At 37.7% G+C, this 22,244-nt stretch overlaps 2 protein-coding genes across 2 annotated transcripts in view; one reads left to right on the forward strand and one right to left on the reverse strand.

The window, feature by feature from the left end:
- Window positions 1-8,928: 8,928 nt before the first annotated feature.
- The window catches only part of LOC100891415 (general transcription factor 3C polypeptide 5), a 33,648-nt gene continuing 20,332 nt past the window's right edge, over window positions 8,929-22,244 (forward strand). The window contains exon 1 of the mRNA XM_030989064.1: window positions 8,929-9,080. Coding sequence (XP_030844924.1) covers window positions 8,931-9,080 — 150 coding nt within the window. The 5' untranslated portion in view covers window positions 8,929-8,930. The remainder of the gene's footprint in view (window positions 9,081-22,244) is intronic.
- Window positions 13,380-21,182, reverse strand: LOC115925364. Its single transcript, XM_030989059.1, has 6 exons — window positions 20,913-21,182; window positions 20,000-20,407; window positions 18,942-19,352; window positions 15,804-17,763; window positions 14,957-15,040; window positions 13,380-14,468 (listed from the first exon to the last, which is right to left on the reverse strand). The coding sequence occupies exons 1-6, from the start codon at window positions 21,030-21,032 to the stop codon at window positions 14,206-14,208; spliced, it is 3,246 nt and encodes a 1,081-aa protein (XP_030844919.1). The 5' UTR covers window positions 21,033-21,182; the 3' UTR covers window positions 13,380-14,205.

Here is a 22,244-nt window from a genome sequence, read left to right on the forward strand (position 1 = left end):
TTCGTTTTGATAATTATATACTCTTAAATTACTGCATAATAATAATCTTAAAAGTCGAGAGAAAATGTAATACCAGGTGTGACAGACATAATTTTGCACTGCAATATTAATTGGTTACCCAACAACATCACGATATAACCGATTTTAGAATCCAAGGTATTATTTGGATGATACCAAATATAACTTCCAGTGGTGTTCTATTTTGTAGAAAGTTGATGATAAATTTTATTTATTTTTTTATTTTTACTTTTTTCTAAAATGTAAAACATAGGGGCACAAAAAGAATGAATAAGTGTTTTATCCACCGTTTTACCAAATGCGCACTCTTTCATTTCCTTTTTTCCAATGCATTTAAAACAATTATTTGTATGAATTTAACTATTGACAATCTTGTAATGGAGTACTCTCAACCTTGAGTCCTCCCCAAAATAAGAATGACATGTATGAAAATTTCTCTATTTTCTAAAGGACCAGTAATATGGAATAGTATAACTTTGGAAATTAGAAAATGCAAAACTCTCAATCTTTTCAAAATGAAATATAAACAATTTCTGTTAAATAAGAATAATAATCAGTAGAATAGCAGGGGCAACTTTGACACTTTTGTAAAGTAAATTTGTTAAACTCTCTTGTCAGAATTGTTGTTATACTCTGATTGTACATGATAATGATAGTATGTTCTTTTTTCTGTATGTGTGTGCTTAGGGGTAGGCTTTCAAAGAAGGAATCCATCCTTTATGCCTATCCCAGATGCTCTCATAAATTGCCATGATAATTATTGTTATCACTATGTTTTGTAATATTCCATGGTATCATGAATATATGAGCAACTTCACTATAATCAAGACCATAATCATTTTCAAACTGAGAAAATACATTTGATATGCAGGAATTATTTAGGTCTTTGAAGATTTCTGTCAACTGACAACTGCTTATCCACAGCAAGTGATTTTTACCTGTTAAGTACACGGATAGTCTCAAATATCATTAGAATACTGCCCTTTTCAACTTGCTATACATCCCTTTATTACCCTCCGAAAGAAAAAGGTAATCTGTACATGACGAATCAATTGTGTGGGCATTTAGCCATTTAAACAAACAATTCCATTTTCCTCTTTCAAAGAAAGCATGGTTAAAAATATGATTTATTATTTTAAAAATATTTCATTTTTATTCAAAATTATCGGATTTCTGAATGGATGCTCTTCAGAGTGTTTCGTTTCTAAAGAATGCCAGGTAGTCAAATTATCAATGTACCATAGAGGCATTGTTGGCTGGAGAGCGTCAACATCATATTTACAAATGCTTTTTTTTTCTTCTCAAAAGAACCTATATCAAATACGAACGTTACCATTCTTTTCCCGTCTTTGGACTTGGAAGCAAAGAAATTGAATTATACAAATCTGAAAAATAGGAAAATATCTTGTTGTATAGCATAAAGATATAAATAAATGTATCTAGAATATTATTCTATTTTCTATGTTGTATATAACTCTTGATCACCAAGTGTCGTAATTATGTTTTCTAGATTTCCTTTACTATAATCACAATATTCACGTATAGTAGCTCTTTATGGAATTAAAGTCTGTTACTTGCGTCTGCTATATAATACATGAATAAATACACAGAATGATCTTAACAAATTAACGTCTCGTTTAGTATGGCTAATTGTAAATCATTGTGAAAGAAAAGAGAGAGAGAGAGAGAGAGAGAGAGAGAGGGAGATTGTCTGTTTGCGTATAAATATGGTTGGGTACGTATGCCTGTGTGCACATGTGTGGGTGGGGTGTGTGAGAGATAAGAAGAAGACACCAGGGGAGGATCTAGATTTGTTTTTAAAGGGGGGTTGATGATGCGGAGCATCGTCCACGAGCCGCGTAGCGGCAAGGCGATTTTCTCTTGCTATTTTGAACCCCCCGTAAGTGATGTTTTCCTGGCATCTACTATTACTAGTACTAACACAATGAAGACCATAAAACGCAGTGCATGATAACGTCTTTTTAACAGTTTAATACACAGTTATATCCAGAGTTATCATTTGTTTGGATAAGTTACCAGATGAGTTGAATATCTGATTTCACTTGGCAGTCCAGGGGGGGGGGGGGGGGGGGGGGGGGTAAAGCCCCTACCCCCTACCCCCCCCCCCCCCCGTAGATCCGCCACTGGGCACCTTGGTGATGATGATGATAACAACGGTGACGATGATGATGATGCTGATGATGGTTATGCTGAAAAAGAGGGAAGAAGAAAAAAACATCATCAAAGGAGAAACAGAAGAATAAGAAAAGGACATATTGTGTAATGACCCGAGACCCGTTTCACAAAGCTTTTTTTCAATGACAAATGACAAAATCAGTGACAAATCTGCTGATAACCAATCAGAAGCAAGGATTTCACTAGCTTATGACAAAAACTGTCATTTGTCACTGGTGACAAGTTTTGTGAAATGGGGCTCTGGTATATTATGTATGTGATTACGGATGACAGACCGTACCTACCCCACTGAACTCTACGCTGTGTATAGTGTTAGAGTTCAGTGATCTAACCTCTTCGACTCAGTGGAGTAATAGTGTGATAAACACACATACAACGAACGGGCGAGTCCATTATGATCTCGAGGGTAATGTGTTAACAGTTGTTTTTGCGTGTTCGTGCTTACTGAGGGAGGAGGAGGAGGAGGAGGAGGAGGAGGAGGAGGAGACTTGGGGCTGCAGCCCCCCCCCTCCCCCTCCCCCAAACAACATTGTTCTTAATAGACCAAAATAAGGGTTTAGAGAAAAAAATAAGGAGGGGGAGGAAGATGAGAAAATGAGAGAGAGAGAGAGAGAGAGAGAAACTTATTCCTAATCTTATCGGCTGGAATCTTTTCGCTCTGTCGTTACGGTCCCTCCAACAGGCGCGCTGGTAGCAGTTTGGGATTGGGGGGGGGGGGGGGGGGGGGGGGGGGGGGGGCAAACTTCCCGGGGGCTGAACTTCCAGGGGCAGTGACGTAACGAGCAAAAACGTTTGGAAGGGGGGGGGGCAGAAGAAAAATCTGCATCGCCATCACTCTTACACGTTACATGCAGGGCAGGCCCCACGGAACGTTTTTCAAAGTGGATTATTAACGATCAGGTAGAGCGTAAAATGGCGTGGGGTCCAGGGCCTGAGCCCCGGTAGGGGTTCAAGGGGCTGAGCCCCCAGAAGCTCATGGGTTTTAGGCATTAAAATTATGGTCAGATAAGCATATTTAGATACCTTATTTGTGACACTGGCAGGCCACTTCCCGGGGGCTGAACTTCCAGGGGCAGTGACGTAACGAGCAAAAACGTTTGGAAGGGGGGGGGGGCAGAAGAAAAATCTGCATCGCCATCACTCTTACACGTTACATGCAGGGCAGGCCCCACGGAACGTTTTTCAAAGTGGATTATTAACGATCAGGTAGAGCGTAAAATGGCGTGGGGTCCAGGGCCTGAGCCCCGGTAGGGGTTCAAGGGGCTGAGCCCCCAGAAGCTCATGGGTTTTAGGCATTAAAATTATGGTCAGATAAGCATATTTAGATACCTTATTTGTGACACTGGCAGGCCACTAATTGGCGGAGAGTCCAGGAAGCAGAGCCCCCGGAAGCTCGGGGGTTTTCAGTATTTAATAACGGTCAGATGAGCATACAGGGTACCGCCTTAGGGCCCTTGGTGGGGTCCGGGGGCGGAGCCCCCGTAAGCTCTGGGGCTTTAGGCATTTAATTAAGGTCAGCTGAGCATCCAGGGCCCCGGCTTAGGGCCCTTGGTGGGGTCCAGGGGGCAGAGCCCCCGAAAGCTCAGGGGTTTTAGGCATTTAATTACGGTCAGATGAGAATACAGGGGACCGCCTTAGGACCCTTGGTGGGGTCCGGGGGCGGAGCTTCCGTAAGCTCTTGGGTTTTAGGCATTTAATTACGGTCAGATGTGCATATTTTGATACCTCATTTGTGACATTGGCAGGTCACTTATTTTTTTCTCTCTCTCTTTCTTTCTTTTTCTCTGTAACAAACTTTTTCAAAAAGTGAGGGTGGCACGAGCCCCCGAGCCCGGCCGTTCTACAGACCCTAACATAAATGCTTCTAAATAAGCATATTTTTCGCCCGACTGTAAATTTGGGAATTTCTAATTTTCCAACAAACGCATAAAAAGGTATGACTTACAAAAAAAATGAGAAAATATACCGGAAATCATGTCATTTCAGCAACATTTGTAAATCACTGGTAAAAAATACCCCCCCCCCCCCATCAGTACGCCAGCGTTCAGGGGCTCATAAGCTTCTCACCCCTATAACAAAAAACAGACACGCTTTCCCATTCTCTCACAATATGTTCACGATATGCGAGTATCGCTATTATAAAAACCTCCATTGATAAATAGATAGCATGCGCAATGTTTAGGAAATTTAAATCCTGTTAACTTTCGTTTTCTTTGAATGGAAGTTCATACGTCATTTAAAGGTAAAGACCAGTATTGGTAACGCCCCAATTTCAAAAAATGAAATGGAAGCTCTCATTACCAATCATGTGAAAGAATATGTTTTGACTAATACATGATGATAAAAAAATTGCCGGGAAACCGCCTACTAATTCATATATTTGGTAAATTTGTTTCTCTCATGGTCCTGTGAGAGATATAGGGTAGTCCCATATACATCTTTCTGTGTATAGTGCTTGTAACTTTACGAAGAATGGGCCAAATTTCTTATCATTTTGATGATTCCAGAACCTTGCAGATGCTAGATGCTAGATGATCAACCTTTTCTGATCGATTCCACAACGTTTCTTTCACAATTCAATCGCATGACCATAACTGGTCTTTACCTTTAATTCAGGTTTTTATGCCTCCGTTACAAAGTAGCCGGAGGCATTATGTTTTCGGGTTGTCCGTCCGTCCGTCCGTCCGTCCGTACGTCCCGTTCTCGTGATCGCGTTATCTGAAGAACCGATTGATGGATTCCTGCCAAACTTTGGTCATGTATGTATCTTGCAGAGCCAATGAACTGAATAGATTTTGGGGTCACAAGGTCAAAGGTCAAAGATCACAGGGCTCATTATGTATGCAAAAACAGCTTGTGATCGCGTTATCTGAAGAACCGATTGATGGATTCCTGCCAAACTTTGGTCATGTATGTATCTTGCAGAGCCGATGAACTGATTAGATTTTGGGGTCACGAGGTCAAAGGTCAAAGGTCACAGGGCTCATTATTTATGCAAAAACAGCTCGTGATCGCATTATCATCAGAACAGATTGATGGATTCCTGCCAAACTTAGATCATGTATGTATCTTGCAGAGCCAATGAACTGAGTAGATTCTTGGGTCATGAGGTCAAAGGTCAAAGGTCATGGGCATATTAAGTATGCAAAAATAGCTTGTGAACGCATTCTCATTCGACAGATGGATTAACTCGGGACATTTCGCAGAGCCAATGAACTGAGTAGATGTTAGGGTCATGAGGTCAAAGATCAAAGGGTCATATATGTATATGAGAAATTGCTTGTAATTACGATATTCTGAGCACCTGTTAATGGATTACAATTGAACTTGAAAATCGAAAAATTTCTTCTGTTTTGGTTTGTAAAATTGCTCTATGACGGAGGCATCATTTCGACTGCGTGCAGTCGAAGTTCCATCTAGTTATTATTGTTATGTTCTTTTGGGTTAAAAATACAAACCATCTTTACTCCTTTACTGCTTTTTTTTTTTTTTTTTGAGGGGGGGGGGGCGTTTTGGGGGGGCAAAAATGCGTTTTGCCCCCCCCCCCCAAAAAAAAAAATTCCGGCGCCTATGCCCTCCAATGATGTAAGCCTACTTCAAGAGTATTGTAGAAGAGTTTGTAAACCAACGGTAATTACCCCTGGGTAATTCAGCACCAAGGAGGAAAGTCAATTTTGTCTTTACAAGAGCCACACAGTGCGTATCAAAAAAAGTGTAAGCCTACCCAAGTACCGAAGCTGTGAAATCATACAAATTTATTTTAGAATTTCTCCAAAAAAAATTCTTTCATTTTCATTTTCATTTTTCTTTCATATATAATGTCCACAAATTTTGAAAGCCTATTGAATATGTTCGGTATTGGCTGAGATATGGCCATCTGAATAAAAAGATTTCCTATAGGAGCTCAGTGTCATTTTGCTCTGGTTCATAACATTACGAATTACCAGAGCAAAATAACAAATTTATTTAAAAAAAGAGAAATTCTCAAAATAAAAGTTTTGATGACGTCACACTTCACCACTCTTATATTTAAACAACCTATGTGTTGTCGAGTCATATTTCAGGGTAAAGGGTAACATTACAAATACCCTGTCTGATCATACAGTGCACTATACAGGGGCGGATCTTTTTGCCAGGGGGGGGGGGGGGGGTTGACCAAACTGTTTCCAAAAATCACGGCGTTTTACTGTATGTTTTTTCACTTGGCCGACCAAGGAGGGGGTAGTTAAACCGCCGAAACACCCCCCCCCCCTAGATCCGCCCCTGCCATATTCATAATTGTGCTGCCGCGGATGACTGAGCTGCAGGCTTTTCAAAAGTATCGTTAAAATCTATACCAAGTTGGGGCTGAAGCAATGAATTTGGGTCAAAAGCCATTATATTGTGTACATAATATGCAGTTTACATAAGCAAAATCACAAGGCATTAAATTGGAAACAACAACATTAAGAACGAAAAAATGTACAACGAAATAAACAAAAACACAGAAAACAGACGGCTGTAATATAGCTTCGGATTTTGACAAGTCTCTTTTCTTCATGGCTTAAAAAATCTTTTCATTTATCCATGGTGATGGATTGCTTCAAAATCTTTGTTTTTGTGTAATCTTTTTTGAATAAGTTTGTTAAAGAGAAATAAAAAGAAACGAACCAAGGCCACGGCAAAAGGAAAAAAAGTCTGCTTAATGCGAGACCATATATTTTACGTAAAAGCGCGATTTAGTGAAACTATTTCAGCAACTAATTCAGATTAACTTTTTAATTTAAGTGCCCCTTTTCATTTCTGATAAGTGCCCCTTTTATTTTGACACGTAGGCCTACCCCTTATCCTTTTTAATTAGTTCCATTTTCCTCCTGATAATTGCCCTGTTTTCTTTGTAATAAGTGCCCCTTTTCCGTTGTCATAAGTGCTTTTTCCATCTCTGGTGAGTGCCCCTTAATAAGTGCAAGGAGTGCCCCATTTTCACCTCTGGTAATTTTCCTTGTTACTTTGACATGTGCTTTTTTTCTTCTTTCTAATAAATAACTTTTTCCTTTTGTAAATGAGCCCCCTTTTCCTTTCCCCATAAAATATGCTCCTAATTTATAGCGATTAAGAGCAACTTTTTCTTTAATTTCACCCAAAGCTGGCTTGCTACGCTCGCTCGCATTTAAAGTTGATATAATCATGTTTCTTATTAATTTAATCTTTTCAGTCTTTCATGACGGTGTACTTCAAACCGCATCAGGATTGTTTTTCCTCTTTATAAGGTGTAATTTTTGCACTGTGACCTCACAATTCTCAATTTTTTTTGCTCGCTCGCAAATAAGTATTCAAACCATTGCACCCAACTGCAAAAGTACATGTATGATGCCAACAAGCAAATATGATATTTTCTTCGCTATGATGAAAGCAATCTTGACTTATTTGCATCCCTTTTCATTGAGTGATAACAAAAAACTGGATACTTTATTTGGGATTTTATTTTTTGTGATACTTATCAGTGTTCTTTCTAGCGTTTGGGTTTAGTAACCTTTTAGTTTTCATTTTCTATTTTAGATAAACACCTTGTCCTTGCGCGTGTGAAACTGTGCAGTCTATATTTTTACAAGACTATATATATATATGAGCAGAGAGAACTATTATATATTAAGAAGTTAGTATAGGCTGATCAAAATAATTAAAGTTTATCCTATGGATTGAAACTAGGTTCTATAAAATCCTCTATACATTGCATCATTCTAAACGATGAAGCACTGAAACACGAGGCATAATTTTACTTTTAAAAGGATTTAAGACCAAAGAAGCACATGCATAATTATTATTATGGCCTGACCAACATTGTTCCATCATCAGCCCAAATTTGGTACAAGGCGATTTTGACAATACTTTTTAAACTGACCCTCTGGTGCTCAGTCACCCGGCCCGTGGCAGAAATATTATGAATAGGGCATCATTGGACAGAAACAATTAAGTTACTCTTCATCATGAAATATATTTCAAAGTCATATTGGTTATGACTCTAGTAATTAGGAGCTAGGCACAATTTTTTGTGACACGTACCGTAAAGAGGATCGACTGATTTGAATGAAATCAGACTAACTATACTGTAAATGAAGTTGTGAAATGTTGGAGGTTGAGTGCTGTGCCACAGAGGTCAGGCTGCGCCTCTTTTGGTATGTGTCTCTGTAGGTCTGTGTCAGAGCCATAATATACATGAGTCGGAAATGGAAACAATTTTGATAACATGATTTCAAAGACACGTAGGCCTGCACATAGGGGAATCGAAGTTTCATTCCGTAAAAATCACTGTGTCAGTCAAAAGCATATTGATATATTTCTAAAGAATTATGACAAGCCCGAGTCTTTTACTAGTCTTTTTTTAGTAAGAATTACTATAGTCCTAACAATAGACTAGATTCTCTGTCAAATGATGGAATTTTAGGATATTGACTGTAAACAAAGGACACATCGCATATATGAATACTAGTACATGCGCGCTGTTTTGTCAAAGAGATTCTAGAGGGATAATTATAATTGTTTTATAAATAATAATTTTTCGAAGGTCAAACGCACCTATTATTATAGTCTTGCAAAGTTATGCGCAGTCTCCTCAATCTCCTCAGCTCAGCTAGCTGCATGCAGAAATCAGAAAGATTAGCACTGCACTACTGCACGTACGTATGCAAAACAGCTAGCAAAACAGCTGTATTTCACGTCTACACATGGCGGAGATGATGGAGGAGGAGAAGTACGGGAAAATCGGTGGAACTTCCATTGAAACACCGCTTAATTGCAAACAACTCATTAGTTTGAACTACCCTGGTGTCGTCAAGAATCCTTCGATGATGATAGAAACACTTGGTGGAGAAAGCAAGTTGACAAAGGTTAGTTTTTATGAGCTGATAAACATGTCAAGTTGTGGCTTATTTGCCTTTCCTCGTCGGTCTGCCTATCGGGGCCCTGGCCCATAGGTCTAGGCTGGAGTCGCGCTCACTCGGACCTGGTAATAACCTAGCCTTTAAACAAGGCCACTTGTCTGATAGACGCCGAGCGACTAAAACGAGACTAATCGCGAAAACCCAAGTGAACGCGAGAGCGAGGAGCCCATCCTAGTGGCCTTTATCAATCTGATTTGGATTTCTTATGTTAACCATTGTTTCCGACTGGAATTCGCTCCAGAAAATAGAGCGTCCAATCAGCGAACGTATCCTCGCACGACGTCAGCATATAGTATCCATCACACCAAAGCATCACACACACACACACACACGCATACTTGTAGATGCCCTCGAATGAGGACCTATGAAATAACTCTCGCAAACATGGACTTTTTAAATTCCTTGTAAATGCCTTCAAACATGGACTCATGAATAAGGCCGTCAAACATGGACTTGTTAAATTCCTTGTTAATTAGGCGTTTTAACATGAACGTATTAAATCCCTTGTAAAGTCCTTTGAAAATGGACTTGATAACTTTAAAGATAAACTCCAGTACTGGTAAAAAAAAAAAAATTAATTCTCACAGAATCAAACGAAACTTACACTGAATGTTCAAGATTACAAATAAATGACATGTGCCAAACAATTTGGAAGAAAATGTATACTGGCTGAGTAATGAGCATAGAAAGACAAGGAAACCAAGGTAGTACCATCCCCGACACGATGTGTGTTGTCCCATATATAGCTTTCTATGTGAGTGTTTGTTACTTTACCAAGACTCGGTCAAATTTATTATGATTTTGATGACTCCAGAACCTTGCAGTGCACACCAATACTTACATGCTACATGATCAACTGTTTCTGATCCTTTCACACCTTTTCTTTCACAATGCAATCGCATTACCAGTACTAAAGTTTAGCTTTAACCCAATGAAATGGACCTTTGACATTTATTATTTATACACATACATATGTACCTCCGAATGTGGACGTACTAGTTTGGCTAGGAGGAATTAGACCACCCAGGGTGGTCATGACAGGTGGCTATCTCATCAACTCAGCTCTCGATCAATTAACATAAGAAAAAGAGGATCATGGGGGACCAATAGTCACCGATTAGGCATTGTATTCTATAAATGGGGAGCAAGTAGATACAAGTAGTACGATGGGGCTTTAAACGCCTTCAAGAATGGACTCAGTAAATAAACAGTACAAGCATGGACCTTTGACATTCCTTCTTATACATAACTTCAAACGTGGACTTGGTAAACTAGCATATTGAACGTGGACTTGGTAAACTAGCATATTGAACGTGGACGTTTGACATTAGATAACATACCGGTACTGTCAAATGTGGATTTTTTAAATTAATCCAGCAACTATGGACTGCTTACTTTCCTTGTTGTTTGTTGTACATGGTACCAGAACAAAAGCAAATTATTCATAAATAACTATGTGAGCGTTATAGATGTGAAAATATATATTACTGGTATATACATTCTACTACGTTTGTCATGAAACCATTTCCGAACATATCATATTCTGCATGTTATACTACTCTACAACATAATGGACAACACGAAAGATTAAGGGTAGGCAACAATAATGGCAAATGCCATTTTTTAATCAAACAAAATATGCTTACGTTTTCATACACATAATCGTATGAAGTACATGGTCACAAGCTGGAGTACGTGATATAAAACTATCAAACACAATGATCCAAGTAGGGAACCAAATGTCAAGTTCAAAAATTTTAAACAAATTACAAAAACATGTTTTAGTAAGAGAAAAAGTGACTTGCATAACAAACATATATATAGAACTCATAATACATGTATGGAATTTCAACACAATTAAAGTGTTCCTTTGACGTAGCGTAATAGATGCCAACGTCACAAATATGCTGTCACAATTAAGACTGTTTAACAGGTGCAATGAAAGATATAAAAAATTGTAGGTGACATACAATAAATCATGTACATCTTCATAATATTTCACAGGCTTCAAGGTCTGTGTGAATGGAAATTTATCTAGCATTACAAGAAATTCCTTTAAGAGCAAAATATCTTTAACAGGATTCAAGCTGAACACTAACTCGCTAGCAAATGGCTATAAAAGGCATATAACTATCGGTACAACTGAAATAATTAAGTGTGACCTCCGTTTAAAGCTGTAATTTGCATTTAGGACAATTCGTATTAATTTTCTATTTCTATTTTTTCTTGCCAAACTGCATGGATCTGATTTTGAGCGGCTGATTGACCGTTTGCAGCTATAAAACTCACCAAAGAAAATTTGTTTTCTGCCCCCAAGCCAAAACAGTCTGTCCCTGAAAGGTTCAATTTAAAGTTATATTTCAGATATCTCCATGAAAAGCATGGTCTTGCTGGGCGCTTGCAGCCCTGAGTTATTGCACTATATAGGCTTACATAGTTCTCCGTTATGGGTTATAAACTCGAAGGGTTTGATTCTTTTCTTTTTGTTAAATCCTATGAACACGATCCCAATAGTTCATGAAAATTTACCTATATTTACGGATGTGCACCCTGAACCTTAATGATACCAATGACAAGGTTCAATAGTAGTAGACCAGTATACATTAACTCATAACAAGTGAATACAATAGTTCATCACTAGGTGGGAGAAGAGGCCATCAATATGAATACATTTGTGGACTGGTGTATGGTTAAATGACAACAAATTACAAACCTTACAAATCACATACTCCTAATTTTCTTCTTCACAAAACACTTTTAAGGAACAACTGGAGTTTTTACATTGTTGTACTTATACAAAAGAACTTAAACTACCCATCAATGTACCACAGGTATAACTAGCTAAACTGCTCATTGGGTAGCTAGTAACAAGTAAATATTTCATTTGGTGGCCTCAAGAATTTCATACTGTTTTTTTAGACTCGAGATAGGTTGTGACTACAAGCCTTCAAAGTAATTGTCCATCAATAGAAACTTATAAATACAAATAACAAATATGCCTAACCATTTTTCAAAATATACTGTTAACACATAACCTTTTTTGTAAATACAAACATAACACTGACAGTGGCAGATTCAGGAGTGGGTTTGGCACCCCCCCCCCCCCCTCAGAAAAAATTGTGTTTTTCAATCTTGTCTGTGTGTGGTTACAAGAATATTTTGTGTGAGCCTGAATTACACCCTTGTTGTTGTTGAAAATGTAAGAACCTTTGTATTAAATTGTTAACCCCCCCCCCCCAACCCCCACCCTAGCTAAGCAGGGTTAGGACTATACAGACAGAAACAAGTTCATTTGTTCCGTGTAAATCAGTCTGAATCTGTCACTGCCATTATATTTTTAGTAAAAAGAACTACATAACACATAAAAATTTTAGCCCAAAATTCTAACGTTGAAAGTGCAATAACAAACTGTATGACTTGAGTCATAGAGCATATATTGAACTACAAAATAAATGTGGGATTCACACTTAAAAAGTCAAGGAGCCAACTGTTTCCTTTCATACTGAACTGAAAGATAACATATCTCTAACAATTTTAAAGTTATTCTAGACTTATAAAATAATCTCTTTTACTCAAAATTATGGCTTTTTTATCATTAAATATACCAATTACCAAGAGATGTAGATTAGATCTGTCAATCAGAGTGAAGTAATTTTGTTACTATCAAGTTGTTAGCATTTTATCTCACTCCACAACTGTAGTATAAAGGACGTCCATATTTGTTGTAATATTTCTAAAAGCCCCAGTGCATATGAGAACCTCTTTAACAAACTTAAGATGATTATTTTCATATATATAAACGTTATAATGCGTTGACATACAGGTACTGTACATGTTTATTCTTTGCCCCTAAATCCTGGTCAGCATACTGATAAAGCTGAAAACTAGTTTACTGATTAAAAAGAAATTAAACATATATGATCCATGTGCTTTAAGTAATATAAAACGATACTTGTGACATAATTTATGTCTTTAAATTCCTTGCTCATACACAGTATACATACAGTCTTCATTTATACCATATTACATCTTTGAAATCTACAGTGCTTAAATCAATTGCATCAATTAAATGAGGTGAATTGCTATTAAACGCATTTATCTACACAAAATAATGTTGAAGTCGTACATATATTATGTGGAGAGGATTTATATAACTTTCATTAAAAACCAAATGATGAAACTGTTAGGGAACATTTGTTTCTTTCATACTGATCTAGAACAAATGAAACCATAATATACAAATTTAGATTTCAAGTGAAGAGCATGAAATATTCTATATACCTATAATTATTGCTTCTCTTATATGAAGTTCCCATCCATCACCCTTCATATAATGAATGGGCAAAGTCATGTCACCAAGTTGCTGAATTAACAGTTTTTCACTCGATAGCTTTTTACTTCAATAGAGCTACACTACATGAACTTCCATACCGACTGTAGATATTTTACATAAACAAAAGGAAATCTATTTGTTGGTGCAACATTTCTCGAAACCCAATTAAATGTGAATACACATTTTCAAAGTCTCAACTTTAAATAGAATCACAAAAGAAACAGGACATACAGACTACTTCCATAATATGAATCTTTCACGTATGAACTAAAGTAATCAATGAAATCAACTGAGGGTATCCCACATTTAACTAGTGACTGCATTATCTACTCCAAAAAAATCAACAATAAATTTTGTCTTTAGGGTTTGATAAAATCTCATAATGCATACATGAGCAGCATTACAATACATTACACATTTCTCCTGTACATGTATATCATCAGTTCTGAACCTAAACCTTCATGTATGAACTTAACAAATCAATTCCAAAAGGGAGGAGGGAGAAGGGATCTTGCCGAATTTCAAGTCAGGCAACAAACATATCTTTTTTCTGTCTAACTTAAGTGCCCCAATTATTTTGCATATATGTACAAGCACACAATGATAACAAATCATTTGGCAACAGCCTGACACGATAAGTCCATTGCCACATCCCCCTCCCCTCCCCTTTTGGGAGAAATGTCACAATGTCTACAGGTATATATAATATGTATCATGATGAGCATTCATAAATGTACTTTACATCTTCAAGAATCCCATTACATCCTTCTTCCGAATCTGGTTTCGAACGAAATCTTTCACGTTGGTCCAAGATCGATCCCGAAAGGTTTGTGGCTCTGCATTGAAGAGTTTCAAAATATGTGCCTTTCCTGGTAGGGTACGTCTTAGGAGAAATGAGCCCAAATGGTCTGCGACAGTTGTCTTCTCTTTCAAAGTCCAGACTTTCCTGATTGGATGATTCTCAGAAGGACTTTTTGATTTCCCAGAGTAGGCACTACAGTCTGTTTACCAAGGAGAATATATATCTTTTAAACCTTCAATCAGAAAATATATTTCATTTTGAGACAAAACAGCACATATAGCCCTACGTCCATGCCTTTGGCTCCCAGATAGAATAGAGTGAAACTGTCATGAAACATAAAACTAGAACTACATGTATACATTATTCAAGTGAAAATACCCAGTACCATTTTTTGGTGGAAAATAATATAACCCTACATGTTGTATTAACAGGAAATCTCTCTCTCTCTCTCTCTCTATATATATATATATGTGAAGTATATGTGAAGAAAATATGCTTCGGTCGATTCATCAAGTACTGGGTGTTCTATTTTTGTTAGGACAAATAATGAAACGTTCAAATAGTGCAACTGCATTCTAACAATCATAATTCATTCAATCAATCAAAGCAGCCCTGACTCAAAGAAACTATATGCACCACTGGCTTTCAGCTACTGACTAGGATTTGACTTTCTCTTGTTTAACATACCTTCTGTCCTCACAGTCACCAAAGGTGAATCATCAGACTGCACATCTTCACCCTCAGAATCTGACTCGGCATCAGTGATGTACTCTACAAAAAATCAAAAGAAATATTTATAATTAGCATAAGTTATGTTATATCAGGCCCTTAACAGTGTTTTTATGTGTATACAAATATTCTGAAAAAGTATTTTTCTACATGAAAGGAATTAGCCTCATAGAATTATTTAGGACAAACTAACAACAGGAATGAAATTCATGCATGTCTTATATATAATTAATTTATAGTTTCAGTAATAAACATTTTAATTCATTATGAACACAACATGGTTCGACATGATTACAATGCTTAGCTCACGACAGATGCATGCAGATTTCTCTCTCTTTCAATCTTTTGGACATCTATCAAACAGTCTTGCACAAAATCGCCAATTATGCACCCCCCAAAATATCTTAATTATTCATCTACTTTTTTTCTTTGTTAAGGGTCCTACGGTTCTGTATCCCTTTTTATAAAGATATATTGAATATGAAAAAGAAAATCAAATTTATTAGTTTGAAATTGCTGGAATATACATGTTTATGTTCAATACATTGTTGTTGTGTTTTTTCTGTTACTTTGATTGCTACTATTATGTACATGTATTCATGAAGGACACCATGGAAGAACAGCGGTATTATATTGATACTCAGCTGGAATGGGCCATCCGCCATATTTTTTATTCAATTTACACTATGTATTATGTATTATTGATTTATGAAAATAAAAGCAAACAAAACCTGCACGTTTTTCTACTCTAGTTGTTCTTTGCAGTTTGCATGAAGAATTCAAAAGAAAATATTATGCACTTTACCTTCACTGGGATCCAACTGCACTTCCTCTAGTCCTTTATTGGCAAGACCTTCAAGATCTCCCCTCTCCATCTTCAGAAGAACTTTTGAAACCTTCGCCAGTTGCACTGTTGAATCTGGGAGTCTATAGTATTCCCGATGCGTTCTGATGTCATGCCCAAGGAAATTAGCTAAGACATCTAGCTCATTTTCCTTTAAATTCATAATCTGGGCTACAGTGGCAATTTGCTTTCTCAGATGTGTTGCTCTGAGATGTTCTGGATGTTCAGCATTACATTTGGTGGAATGAACACGGATAGCATCGCATGCTCTCCGGTGCCCTTCCCCTGATCCAGCAAACACATATGTGTTGCTCTCCTCGATGCCAGCCTCACATCTCCTCTCTTTCAACAAGTCCATTGCCCTCTTCATTGTCGTTGTCAAAAGTACAGGCACCGTCCTCAAACGTTTTCCCACGATTTCGACTCTCCATAGAACTCGACAAAGTGCTCTCTCCCACTTGCTGAGAGCACCATCAATTATACCACCTTCTCCTTGCGAGCAATTTTCATAATCTTGCAAGGTCATTTTTGAGACCTCTCCAGGTCTTTTCCTGTTGAAGACAACAATATGTGCCAGCAGTACTTCAGAAAGATTATGCCATTCATGTGCAATTCTGTTGGTGTTGCTCTCTTTCTCAAGCCCATTCAATTTTGCATGCATTTCTCCCTTGAGATGTTTCGCAAATTTGACTACATCTTCGGTAAGTGGCAACAACTTTGGGTTATTTCTTCTTCCTTCTTGAAGACTTCTTAGTGCATGGTGAGTTACATAGCTCCCCCATTGAAGGTCATACAGGGTCAAGAATGCCTTGCAACTTTTCTTGATGGCAGAGTTCTGCGTCATAATGGCTTTTCCTTGTAGAATCTCGCAACAAGTCTTCAGACCGTGTCCGATCTTTAATGCAAGACTGGGGGTTTTGTAGACATTGTTTTCAGCACAAAATCCTGCAGCCAGTTTTGTAGCAGACGTCACTGCAACAAACTTCTCAGGACGTATGAGACTTGCAAGATCGACATTGGTCTCCCCTGTCATTGATCTGTACTCGAGGACCATTCTTCCTAGCTCCCTTGACCGTTGCCTGATATAGTTCTCTTGGTCTCTGCTATGTCCATGTTTCATGGTTAACTTCTCAGCAAATTTTGTTATTAGGTCATCCGACCTGACCACAGCGGCTATATTGTCATCGATCATGTTCGACAGGATTTCAATGGTTCTCGTATCCACCCCAGGAGTATTTGGTAGCAGCATTTTGGCAGCACGCACTTTTCCTCGTTTCTTTGTTTTCCCAGATGGTATACTATCAAGTATCTGGCTGCACTTGTGTTTCCACAATTCTGTCTTCGTGATAAAACCATAACAGTTTGAGCAGGGAACGTAATCTGATGGATCTGACTTGTCTGCTGGCCTATGAACAACAATGAGTTCTCCAACTCCCTTCTTCAGGACAGAGATATTGTGTAGGTAGTTTCCATAATTGCGCATTAGTGTCAATTGTCTCACTTTATCCTTTTGGTCTTCACTAGAAAGCCATTTCTGCACCTGTGGTTCGTTTCTGTGTTTGGGAGTTTGTAAATGGCGAGGTAATTTCTTCTGAGGTTCCATGCAGAAAGGACAATATTGGACTTTATCCCAGCTTTTACTTCTTCCATTTGCTGTGGCATTCACTTGTATCCCTGAAGACCTACTGCAGGCATGCAATACTGCTTTTGAGGTGCTGTCTACATGATTCTCACTGGTTGATGCTTCATCTTCATGAGTGGGTAGACAACCACGATGAATATTAAAAGATCCAGGGATAGGAATGACAGGACTCATCTCCCTTTCCCCAACATCATCATCAGATTCCGGTATGTAATCCGGGTCAGAATCATCTGTTAGATCTGTAGTAGTTTCCGACAGGTCTGACACCTCTGACATGGCCTGAAAAAAAAACAGTAAGAGAAACTGAAATTAGAGTCCATATAGAAAGCAAACATCAAATATCTCCTGCTGAATTGGTCAAATGTAAGTACACTATTAAGGCAAATTATGTTTTATAGGTCCCCTGACATGCATGTTTACTTCTATGCTGGGTCTGCATGATAGATCAACAAACCATTAACTGTTTTATCTTAATGTGTATTATGTATGTTTTTAAAGATTTTTTGTGTGCATTTGTCTAGACCCTAATTGTTAAAGTCCCACCCTGCAAAATCCTCCAGATCAAACTGTGCCTATTGTGAAGTTTTCTGCCAGCTTAGATAAAAGAGTACAATATTATACACCAATAATACCATAGGTGCATCATCAACTGGTTCTTGAGATAATGTGATCACAAGCTATTTTTGCATACAGAATGAGCCCTGTGACCTTTGACCTTGTGACCCCAAAATATAATCAGTTATTGATTTTGCGAGATACATACATTGATTTTGCAAGATACATACATGAATTAAGTTTGGCGGGAACCCATCAATCGGTTCTCGAGATAATGCGATCACAAGCTTTGTATGCATACATAATGAGCCCTGTGACCTGTGACCTTGTGACCCCAAAATCTAATCAGTTAATTGGCCTTGCAAGATACATACATGACCCAAGTTTGGAGAAAATCCATCAATCGGTTCTTGAGATAACGCGATCATGAGAACGGACGTACAGACGGGCGGACAGACGGACAACCCAAAAACATAACGCCTCCGAAAACAGTTATTAATGCATTGATCTATAAACCTATTAATCACCACACCCAAAATAAAGGGGATTGATTTTCCTCAAACAACACATGTGTTGGTGTACTGGTGAAAAAAAAACCTTCAAGTATGGACTTGCTGAATTAATACGACAAACATGGACCTAGCTATTTAAAACTGTTAAATTTCAATTGGTGTGATTTAAAACCTTCAAATGTGGACTTGCTAATTTAAGCAAACAAACATGGACTTTCACATTCCTGGATATTTATTACTGTATACAATTGCTAATTATGGTAGAGAATGTATTTGTAGTGTATAGGCAAGTAAATATTTGCCCTAAGTATGTTTACATCATTGCCCACATGCAAGGAAATTTATTAAAAACATTCTTCTTAATTAACAAAACATTTTAGAAATACATACATCTAGGCCTTCTGGTCCCTCTTCACTTCCATCTATGACACCTGGGGAATCTGAGTCCGGGTTATAGCAGGCATCAACCTGGCTGCAAGACATGCTGTTACTCAGGGAGTGTACCTCTTGCCTAGCTGTCCCATTACCATCGGATGTTGGTGTGCCACCCTCTTGAGAGTGGGGTAGTAGTTGACTGGTGGATGGTGTTCCTTGGATAGGACACTGGTGAGAGCTTTGGTTGCTGATGTTGTTCATGATTGGTTGTGATGCTGGCTTGGATGTTGCATCTGGCATATGGGGCAGCTTATTGGTGGTAGTGGAGGTGACAATGTCCATGCTGTTGGGTGTCGGCAGCTTGTTTATAGCCGTTTCCTGCATGTTACTGGAGGTGTGCTCCACAATTGGTGTGTGCAATTGGGTCTGAAATTTAAATTAATATTTGAGTTGAGTTTCTGATACACTCTGAAGTAAAACATTTATTGTGACAACTACATAACATTTTGTCTTAAGGCTGCTGCATGCCGAAAACCTATATGAAACATATGAAAAGCATTAATGGCTATATCGCAATATCATCAGCATACCTGCAGTACTCCAGATTTTGTACATGTATGGTGAAAGCCTAAAATCATCAAGAATAATTGGCACAATAGTTTTTTATTTCCTTATAGCCCCAGAAAAGTTAACAAATTTCCAATGGTCCACCTAATTTTATTTCAAACAACACATTTGTTTGTGTACTGGTGAAAAAAAACCTTCAAGTATGGACTTGCTAAATTAATACGACAAACATGGACTCATTTACATGTATTCTAAACTGTTAAATTTCAATTAGTGCGATTTAAAATCTTCAAATGTGGACTTGCTAATTTAAGTAAACAAACATGGACTTTCACATTCCTGGATATTTATTACTGTATCAATATTGCTCATTATGGTAAAGAATGTATTTGTAGTGTATAGGCAAGTAAATATTTGCCCTAAGTATGTTTACATCATTGCCCACATGCAAGGAAATTTATTAAAAACATTCTTCTTAATAAACAAAACATTTTAGAAATACATACATCTAGGCCTTCTGGTCCCTCTTCACTTCCATCTATGACACCTGGGGAATCTGAGTCCGGGTTATAGCAGGCATCAACCTGGCTGCAAGACATGCTGTTACTCAGGGAGTGTACCTCTTGCCTAGCTGTCCCATTATCATCGGATGTTGGTGTGCCACCCTCTTGAGAGTGGGGTAGTAGTTGACTGGTGGATGGTGTTCCTTGGATAGGACACTGGTGAGAGCTTTGGTTGCTGATGTTGTTCATGATTGGCTGTGATGCTGGCTTGGATGTTGCATCTGGCATATAGGGCAGCTTATTGGTGGTAGTAGAGGTGACAATGTCCATGCTGTGGGGTGTCGGCAGCTTCTTGCTAGGCGTTTCCTGCACGTTGATGTTAGTGTGTGGCATGACGTTTGGTGTGGGAGGCTGCAATTTAAATCAATACATGAGTCTGATTTTGGATACACTATGAAGCAAATGTTTATCATGAGAGCGATGTGACGTTTTCTGTATAGTTGTTTGTATATTCCATTATATCATTATTTGCAAAATCTCAATATCGTATAAGAAAAATTATAGTGCTGGAGAATCTACAGTCACCTAAAGCGTACATTTAAATTATCGACTCTAGAGTTGTATGATATTATTGACATAAATATTTGAATACCACTTGTACAAAGTAATTATATAATATTCTTTTTCATCATCTTTTTTTGAAAGTTTTGGAAGTGCTCTCCTTAAAAGGCCCAAGGATTGATAGAGTATAGGGCAGCGTGGAATAAGGGCATCAAGGAAAACTAATGTCCAACATTGTGCGATAGTAAATGGAAAGAACAATAATGATGGAGGTGGTAAATTAGCTTTTGCAAAAACTGGATAATGTTCATATTTCACCAGTAAATACAAAATAAAACAAAGTGTAATATCGTACCTGCCGCCATGGCAAATCCTTAGTGCCGTAATCGTATCGTATTTCCTCCCCCACCTGAATATCGTCACATGCAAACAGACACAGATGTGGACTTGAGTCATGCAGGATGATTTTCTTCATTACAGAATTTGGTGCCTTATGATCATCATTAATCCAACGGCCTAACCCCGCCTCTGGATCAGATGCATCAATGCTGCAGTCGCAAGATAAATGAAAAAAGATTGCATGCTTAGAGGTAGCATGAAACTATACTGAACAAAATACAGCTCAAATAGACCTGTGTACAAATGTTAGAGTTAAGGCTCATATTTCAAAATAAAAGTTATAACTAATACATACCAGTATTTTTGTTGTTGTAAATATTTGCAAGCCCTGGCATTTCCAGCCCTAATTGGCAAGTACAATTAATGAAGAATGGCATGAAATTTATAAGTGACCTATTTTATCAATAGAACGTCGGAATTTAATGATGAGAGGGGGAAAGAAAAGATTTTTGGTTAATCGATACAAAACTATGACCCCCACTATTTTCAGTACCAGGGTGATTTTTTTGCCCAAATTTGAACCCTCTTCTGAAAATACTTGAGAATAACATACAAAATGCAAGTAAATCATTATTCCACCAAATTATAGCTACATATTACCCTTCGTGATCACATGCATGGTCTAGCTCATTTTCATCATTGCAGAAAAGGTTTTAAATACTTTGATAAGGCACACAGGCCACACCTATTCCATCATATCTTCTTAAAAAAAACTCTACAAATGTTTATGGTATCATTGCAGAAATCATGAACACAAATAATTCAAGTCACTATAATTGATCTGAAATATAAATAGCAGCATACAGTATGGTAACAAATTGATGAAATAACATAGTTGTAGTTTTCTTTATTTTCATTTTTCTTGAAACAGAAATTAAAGAAACTTTACTAACCTGTAGTTCACACCTGTATGAAGAAAATGAAATGTGTAGTCATTGTCTTCATCTGCATCTAATGTCTCACTGAAAATCCCTCTGTATTCTAGAAGAAAATCACCTTTCTGGAAGTGTTTGCATGTGAAAAGTCCATGACCTGAAGTGGAGTACACATGATATTTTACATTCTAAAGCTTACAAAAATATTCCTTACAATAGTCTGGAAAGTTCGGCTTCGTAAGGCATTAGCTGTTAAAATGGTTCAACAAAGTTTTATGAATTAAATGCGTAATTTGGGTGGCATAAGCATTCCACATAAAGCCATCTATGCCCTCTAATATCCACTACATTTGTCTTCACTCTGCTGCTCTGAAGTTTAAATCTACTAACTTATGAACCATAATTTTGTGAAA

Source organism: Strongylocentrotus purpuratus, unplaced genomic scaffold (assembly GCF_000002235.5).
Source record: "Strongylocentrotus purpuratus isolate Spur 01 unplaced genomic scaffold, Spur_5.0 spur5_contig_841, whole genome shotgun sequence".
In the NCBI taxonomy this organism is placed as follows: domain Eukaryota; kingdom Metazoa; phylum Echinodermata; class Echinoidea; order Camarodonta; family Strongylocentrotidae; genus Strongylocentrotus; species Strongylocentrotus purpuratus.